Source organism: Silene latifolia, chromosome 1, assembly GCF_048544455.1.
Source record: "Silene latifolia isolate original U9 population chromosome 1, ASM4854445v1, whole genome shotgun sequence".
Lineage (NCBI taxonomy): Eukaryota > Viridiplantae > Streptophyta > Magnoliopsida > Caryophyllales > Caryophyllaceae > Silene > Silene latifolia.
Genome location: NC_133526.1, coordinates 74352868 through 74361221, shown reverse-complemented (window position 1 = coordinate 74361221; position 8354 = coordinate 74352868). Strand labels below are relative to the sequence as shown.

General features: G+C 40.4%; 1 protein-coding gene and 1 non-coding gene across 2 annotated transcripts; one reads left to right on the top strand and one right to left on the bottom strand.

Moving 5' to 3' along the window:
• Positions 1–385: 385 nt before the first annotated feature.
• On the bottom strand, positions 386–1803 carry LOC141648900 (uncharacterized). Its single transcript, XM_074457611.1, has 4 exons — positions 1677–1803; positions 1464–1550; positions 1195–1359; positions 386–1029 (listed from the first exon to the last, which is right to left on the bottom strand). Exons 1-4 carry the CDS (start codon positions 1801–1803, stop codon positions 386–388), a joined length of 1023 nt encoding a protein of 340 aa, XP_074313712.1.
• A 5479-nt stretch (positions 1804–7282) lies between these two features.
• Positions 7283–7389, top strand: LOC141620828 (small nucleolar RNA R71). Its single transcript, XR_012532048.1, has one exon. It is a non-coding gene; the product is annotated as a small nucleolar RNA R71 (small nucleolar RNA).
• The last annotated feature ends 965 nt before the right edge of the window (positions 7390–8354 follow it).

Below are 8354 nucleotides of genomic sequence, written 5' to 3'. Positions count from 1 at the left end.
ATCCAACATTTGGTCCACAAAATGCCACTCAATTGAATCATAAGCTTTTTGTAAATCCAGTTTAAACAGGCATCTAGGAGAAGCCATCCCTTTCCCATAATACCTGATCAGATCTTGACATATAAGGATGTTCTCTAGGATACTCCTTCCTTTAACAAAAGCCCCATGATTCCTGCTAACAATCTCTGGTAACACTAAAGACAATCTATTGCACAGGATTTTAGATATTGAGTTATATAACACATTACAACAGGATATGGGCCTGAAATATTTCACACTAGTTGGTCTTTCCATTTTGGAGATTAATGTAATCACAATGGAATTCACCTGAGCCAGTATCAAAGAAATTAATCATTGCATCATAAATTTCATCTCCTATAACATCTCAGGCATCTCTATATAACTGACTAGAGAACCCATCTGGCCCTGGTGACTTCCCTTTGGGAATGCTAAAGATACTTTGTTTAACTTCCTCAGGAGAGACATGTTTATTCAGAACTCTCCAATGTTCCTCAGTACAGCAATGCCCTCTTCTGACTATATGCTGATTCACATCAAAAGTATCCTTATTTGTCCCCAACAAGTCTTGATAGTAGTCCAAAAAAGCAGATTGAATAGCATCTCCTTCAGTACACAGGACCCCATTCTTATCCTCTATTTGAAAAACTTTGTTCAACATCATTCTTTTCTTAATAGCATGGTGAAAATATGAGGTATTCAAGTCACCTTCAATAGACCACTGCAACTTAGCTTTCTGTGATAAAAAACTATCCCTTGCTACTATAAGCTCCTTGAGATTGTTAGCTAAGTCTATCTCCTGCTGCATCAACTCTATATTTCCTGGATTATCAATTAACTGTTGCTGAATTTTCTCCAATATAGTACTAGCTATATTTGTGTTATTCTCAATATCATAAAAGCAAGTTTTGTTGAGGCATTTAAGTACTGGCTTCAGAGCTTTAAGCTTCTTCACTACCCTAAACATTTTAGTTCCAGAATAAAGTTGCTTCCACACACTCTCAACAGTCCCTTTAAAAGTTTCAGCAGTACCTCATATATTAAAGTACTTAAAGCTCTTCCTTCCTCATATCTCAGCTCTTCTATCCATCATGGTACATGGGCAATAATTAGATAATCCTTCAGGGTGAAAGTGAGCAACATAGTCCCCAAAATTCTCCATCTACTCCTAATTACCCATTGCCCTATCAAGTCTACTGTAAACCCTATCAGTAGGCTCATGTTTGTTATACCAGGTAAATAAGGCACCAGTAGCTTGGATATCCTCCATACAACATAGAGACACACATTCTTGAAAATGTTCCATCTCTACGTCAGTAGTATTGCCACCTAACCTCTCTACTGGAGATAAAACAATATTAAAGTCCCCCAACCAAAACCAGGGATCAGTGCAAGTTGTGGCCACCCTCTTTAAGAAATTCCATAACTCGATTCTTTCACTAGACCATTGAAAGCATAGATCACAGTCAGGTAAAAAGTCTTCCCATCAGTTTTGGAATGGACAAGCATATGAACATATTGAGCATTATACTCTAAAAATTGTATATCAAAACATTGAGGTTTCCAAAAAATCCATATTCTTCCTCATTTATGCCAACTATAGTTAGTGGATACACTCCATCCATCACAAATAGAGGTCTCTTTCTTAAGTAACATACTAGGTTTAAGCTTAGTTTCTAGTAAGCCAAACAAACCAACCCCATGATTGTGCATAAACCATTTAGCCACCTTCTGCTTATTCAGGTCATTAAGACCCCTAACATTCCAAAATCCAATGCTATGCATTAACACTACAATCAGGAGGATCCTTCCCACTCTAAACTACTCTTCCTCCAGGAGTAGCAGTGTTGTTCAACGCATCCATAAAAGTGTATTGTCCAAATTTCCCAGACAGTCTCACTCCCACAATCCCAGATTGCCTATTCAACCTCATAATTTGCTTAGCAGGTGTAGACTTAACAGCTGGAGTAGGTATCTCTCTAGATAGAGGAGGAAAGATATCAGGAGTAAAAAAGGGAGGAGTAGGATAAGGGACAACCTGAGTTTTCTGAATAGGTTTCCATATTTGAGTGACTGGTGCTTTTGATTTAGTTACAGGAGCCTATCCTTTCTTATCACCACTTTTGGGAGTAGGTTTCCTGCATTGAGTACTGTCATGCCCCATTCCTTTACAACTTGTACAAGAAATGGGCTTCCATTCATATTCAACAGGCACCGTAACCAACTGACCAGTTTTATCTAAGAAATGCACCTTCTTAGGCAATTTATGATTCATCTGCAATTCTACCATAACACGAGCATAGCTTAACGTGATCTTGTCTGCAGTAGCCCCATCCATCTGCACATACTTACCAACTAATCCCGCAATCCGAGGCAAGCATTTACCCCAAACTTTCAAAGGGCAGGCACAACATCCACTTTCTCCTTTACCAGGTCCATATTAACATCCCATGGTTTAATAACCACAGGTTTGTTAACAAAAAGATAATAACCTGATTTCAAAAAAGCTTCTCTACTCTGAAATTTGGTAAACGGCAATAAAAATCCCATTATCTAGGAACGAGACTTTATCAATGCCAAAGTCCTCCCATACACGATAAATAAAGCCCTCAATGACATCCCAAGGCGGGTTAGCACCCAAGATATAACAGTATATAGAATTGTTCCAAAACTGTACCTTTGTTTTGATGTCCTCAGTAGTAAATTGTAGAAGATCAACCAATTCTTCCTCTTCATTGATTGTTTCCATCACCAGAACATCTCGACCACCTCTTGGAAGTAACCATCCATCACTTTCATTTTCCAGAGTTTCAACAATTCCAGCTTCGAAGTAATAGTTGATCGTTTGACCAAGTCAGCTCATTTCATTCCGATGAAAGATAAGATACAGTTAGCTTTGGCTTATAGGAAGCATGTGGTTTGTTTGCATGGGATGCCTAAGGATATAGTGTCAGATAGAGATGTGAGATTCATATCACGGTTCTAGAGAGAGTTGCAGGATTTGATGGGAACTACTTTGAAGATGGGTACAGCTTTTCATCCTGCGACAGATGAGTAGACAGAGAGAACTATCAAGACCTTAGAGGACATGTTGAGGGCTTGTGTGATGAAGTTTGGTGGTAGCTGGGAGGAGAGGTTGGATCTGATTGAGTTTTCTTATAACAACAACTACCACACAAGTATTAGGATGGCACCGTTTGAGGCTTTGTATGGGAGGAGGTGTAGGAATCCGATTTGCTGGGATGATAGAGCTGGGGCAGTGGTTTTAGGACCACAGATGGTACAGGAGATGATAGAACAGGTTAAGCTGATCAGGAAAAAGATGAAAGCGGCCCAGGGTTGACAAAAGAGTTATGCAGACTTACATCGTCGTGACATAGAGTTTCAGGTTGGGGACAAGTTTCTTTTGAAAGTGTCTCCTATGCGTGGGGTTATGAGGTTTGATAACAAAGAGAAGCTGAGCCAGAAGTTTATCGGACCATATGAGATTTTGGATCGTGTGGGTGAGGTTGCTTACCGGTTAGCGTTACCAGCGGCTTTGGATAGGGTGCATAATGTGTTTCGTCTCAGTTACGTAAGTATGTGAGCGATCCTTCACATGTGCTAGAGGTGGAGAACATAGAGTTTGATGAGTCCTTGTCTTATCTTGAGGTGCCAAAACAGATTCTTGATCGCAAGGTTCGGAAAACTAGGAATGGGGAAACAGTGTTGCTTAAGGTTTTATGGTCTAACCATGAGGTTGAGGAAGCTACTTAGGAGGCGAAAGAGGCTATGAGGGAGCGGTATCCATCTCTTTTTAATCAGGTATGTGTGGTTACGGGGACGTAACCATGTTTCGTTTAGGGGGGTAGAAGATGGTCGCATAAGGTTTTGGTGTGGTTTTATGTTACTTTTGCATAGTTAGTAGTTGCTTTGAGTCAGGTTGAGTTGCGGTTGGGAGTTTTGTTTTGAATTTTAGTTGCATTGTTGTGTCGTGTTTTGAGTTAGTATGTTTTATTTTTTTGTATGGGTGAACTTCGGGGACGAAGTTCTTTTTAAGGAGGGAAGACTGTAATACTACGGTTTTCTATGTCTATGGGTACTATATCGAGTGGGGCTTACTCTGTCGAGTAAGTATGTTTTTATACGAAACAGTAGTCTGCCTGATGGGTACTCGATCGAGTAAGTGTGACACTCAATCGAGTAAGGGGCACTCGATCGAGTAAGTCACTTACTCGATCGAGTAAGTTGGTCTTACGGGTTATTTTAGCCGGGTTTTGTTAATAACGCGTGATTAGTATTTAAGGGTTTCGTCATCTTTCTTAATCACTTTTTACTTTTCTAAAAAACCTTTCAAAGAGAGAAAAGAGTACATTGTTTCATTCTTCGCGTTATTATCAAATCCCAAAGGCTAAGGTTGTCGGATCGTCATGTTCTTTACGTCGTTGAGTTCGTCGCGACAAGGGTAAGATTCTTGTATAATTTTCATACTGTTTCGTTGAGTTTGTTTAAAACCCTAATTGGGTAGAATTGGGGGGTTTTGGGAGTATTATGTTGTTTAGATGGTAATTGTATGAATATGTGTTTATAGGAGGAGGTTTCGTAGAGGAGCATTATTGATTAGCTACTTGTGACGGTCTCATAGTTGCTTATTCCAGGTAGGGTTTTCCTACTCGGTTATTGATTACATGATGTTGTTGATGGTTGTTTATTGTTGTTGGTTCATATCATATTGGAATTGGTAATTGGTGTTTGTTGTTGTATAATGTAGCTGGTTGTGATTATTTGTCTGTGGTACTCGAGGTGCGTCCTCGATTGAGTGGAGTCACTTGCGGGAGTGGCTTCATGCCCTTGATTCGCCCTCTGTGGAACCCGCCACAGAGGGGATGTGCATATTAAGGAACATGGGTTATCGTTCGGATGAGATGAGCGAGGCTTAGCTGGGAACGGCTACGGTCCCACACTGGCGGTGTGGAATACTTGTTGAGATGGGTATTCTAGCAGGACTACACACTTTAGTGTGTAGTCAGGTGTGTGGAGTTATGATGGAGATTTGGGTGATTGTTGTATTGTTTCTGTTGTATTATTTTGTGTAATCGGTAATTGAACCTGTTTAAATGTTTTGAAAACTGTGGTGATTCATTCGTGGGTGGTGAGAAGTTATTGAACAGGTATGAGATGGACTCACATGGATAGCTGGGTTGAGTCATCACGAGATGTTTAGAAGTCTTCCGCTGTGTCGTTAAACATTTATTTACTTTAGTTGGTTTGACATTTTTGGGAAACTGTTGTATTTTCTTTAACAGTTTTGGTATTGGACATGTATCGCTTTAAATTCATTTAATAAAGTACGTTTCTTTATTGTCTGTTTGATATACATTGCCTCGGGTAACCGAGATGGTAACATTCGCATGCATTAGGTGGTCCTGGTAAGGCACTTGGTGTATGGGGTGTTACAAGGGATACCCTCCATCTCCCTGATGGAACGTGTTTTCCGCGCATCCTCCATGGTTGGTCCACGAAAGTTACCACCTTTTCCTCCATTTTTTGAACTACTAGCTTCATCTGACCTTATTACAGTATGTTTGATAATTTTTTGTAATGATTTAGGTGCAGAATGTAAGGGAGAGAACCGATTTTGTGACTTTCATAGCCGTAATGCTTCAAACTTCTAGGTTATTATTTTTAGAGCTTTTCTCTCTCTAACTTTATCTCTCATGCTTTTGTTTCTTTTAATGCTCCTCTTCTTTGTCAAGACATCCTTCAAGAATTTGGTGTAGAGTGGCATTTGTGTCACTACCTCGGTGAAAGGTAATGAAACTTCAAGTTTCTTCAACATATCAAGAACTTAGAGAATTTCTTCTCTTCATTCATTATTCTACTCCTATTAGGAAATGGTATTGGACAGTTGTAGGTCTTTTCGGAGGAGGAAGCTTGCTTGGTGGTATCCACTTCTTTTGATTTTTTTATTTTACCTTGGTCTTTTTCAACCACTCTTTCTTGGTCTCTTTCAACCACAATTTCCTCTAAGACAAAGTTTTCGTCATCCTCAAGTTATTCACCTAGCTTTCCCTTCTTAGTGATTTCAACTCTACTTGAGGGTGACAGAGGTGGACCCTCCTCTCCTCCTTACATCACACCCCTCTTCCTTTTCGGTTCATATTCTTTGTAAGGATCCTCTAGTTCTTTTCTACTCCTCAAGGACACCACATGGGCTTGTTGGTGTGGTGGTGGTCCATCTCTAGGATGAGAACATTGAGGAGGCAATGAATGCCTGACTCTTTGTGAGGAAGAGGAGCTTTGGTTGGCCATGTATGAGTCAAATGTCCTTTGATGTGCTTGGACATTGGTGAGGTCGGTCTTCAAGTTTTTTAATTGTTGATCCACTTGAGCCTCTCTTTTCTCGGCCCTTGTGTCCATTTCTCTTAGCAATTTCTCAAGAGAAGAGTTGGGGTTTGGTGGTTCAATGTATTATTGGTTTTGTGGAGGTGGGTAAGGGTTTTGTTGTTGTTGAAACCCTTGTTGTTGGTTGAATGGTTGTTGGAACGGTGGGTTTTATTATTGGTTGCGGTAATTGTCCCTTTGATGTGGTGGGAAGTAATTGGGGTTATCATGTTGTCGTTGACCCTGGAAATTGGAGCCTTGACCTTGATTTTGGTTGTATTGTCTTGAATGATCGGGTTTTGGTGGAGGCATGTATTATGCGTGTTGGTACTTGGGGTCCAATGGTTGTCCCGCATAAGAAAGTTTGGGATCTTGGTTGGGAAAGGCACGGTAGAAAGTCTCTTGGCGTTGATAAGAGTACCTTGGTGCACCTTGCCCTTGAAGAACAAAGAATTCTTGTTGGTGTTGGTCATCTTATGGGATTGATGAGCAATATTCACTTGTGTGCCCAACACCGCCACAATAGTCGCAATTAATTTGTGGAGGGTAATGTCTAAGAGGAGACCTAGGCTCTTGAACATAATATATCTTAGAGTGACTAGGCCCTACCTCTTTAACTTGACGTAATTTCCCTTACTTCTTTTCCATTTTAAACTCATCAAACCTCTTGGTTAAGTCATCCAACTTAGCTTTGTACTCCGCTTCTATCTTAGAAGACCCTTCATTCTTGTACTCCACATCCCTTGCATAACTACTCTCCATCTCGGAAATATTTTGGATCATTTCCGTGATTTGAGCATTGTTCATATTATCGAAATTGCCACCGGATGCCGCCACGATCATATCCCGAAAACTTTGTTCAAGGGTTTGGAAAAAGGTTTGGGCGGTCATCCATTTTTGGATGTCATGGTGTGGACAAGACATGAGGAGGTCCCTAAAACATTCCCAAGCTTCACTTAGAGTTTCCATGTGTCTTTACTTGAAGGTTTGAATCTCATGTCTAATTCTTGAGGTTTTAGATGGTGGGTAAAATTTGTTGATGAAAGCTTTAGATAAAGCCTCCCAAGTGGTAAATGTACCCAACTCATGAGAATTCAACCACTTCTTAGCGTTGTCCTTCAAAGTGATAGGGAAAAGCATTAGAAGCATTTGCTCTTCGGTTACACCGTTATGCTTGATAGAACCTGCTTTCTCCATGAATGTAGTGAGATGTTGATGGGCATCTTCATTTTTCATCCCATGGTACACATCTTGTTGCATGTAATTTATCACATGGTGTCGGATCTTAAAGGTGTTAGGAGCAAGGGCTACATAGTTGATTGCTGAACAAGCCCGTTTGGGGTCCGGCCTATTATAGTATCCCATGGGTTGATCCGCCATATCGTCGTTCACAAGGTTATGTCGTGGAGAGTTTTGTGAATTCGGTAACCTTGGTGATTTGGTGTTTTTGGTATGGATAGAGTGTTGTGAATGTGTGGGTGAGTTTTGGGGAGAGTTGTTTGGTGGAAAGTGTGGTGGGTTGTTGAGAGTTGATAGGGTGGAAGAAGAGGGTGGTGTATTTGGATGGTCAATTGTGGAAATTTGGGTGTTTGGCGGGTTAACAAAAGGTGGAGATCCTCGTATTGCCGATAGAGCTTGTCGTCTTCTTGCCTGAAATGTTTTCTTGATCTCGCGATCAAGCGGGAGGAGAGGTCCGATATAGCACATATTCATGCACTTAACAAAAGTTTAAATAGTTCTAATGCAAAGATTGCACTAGGACAAGGGGAGAAAACAAACAAATAAAAGAACTAAGCCTAGATGAAAGCAAATAATGCTATCCAATATCGCCGTCTCCGACAACGGTGCCAAAAACTTGTTGTCAAATTTTGTATTTGTACCTTACAAGTGTACGAGGTTGTCGTGAGTATGTGAGGGTTGAACCCAAAAGACGGCTATTATAGTTCAAAGATTGTTTGTCTAGACACTAATTT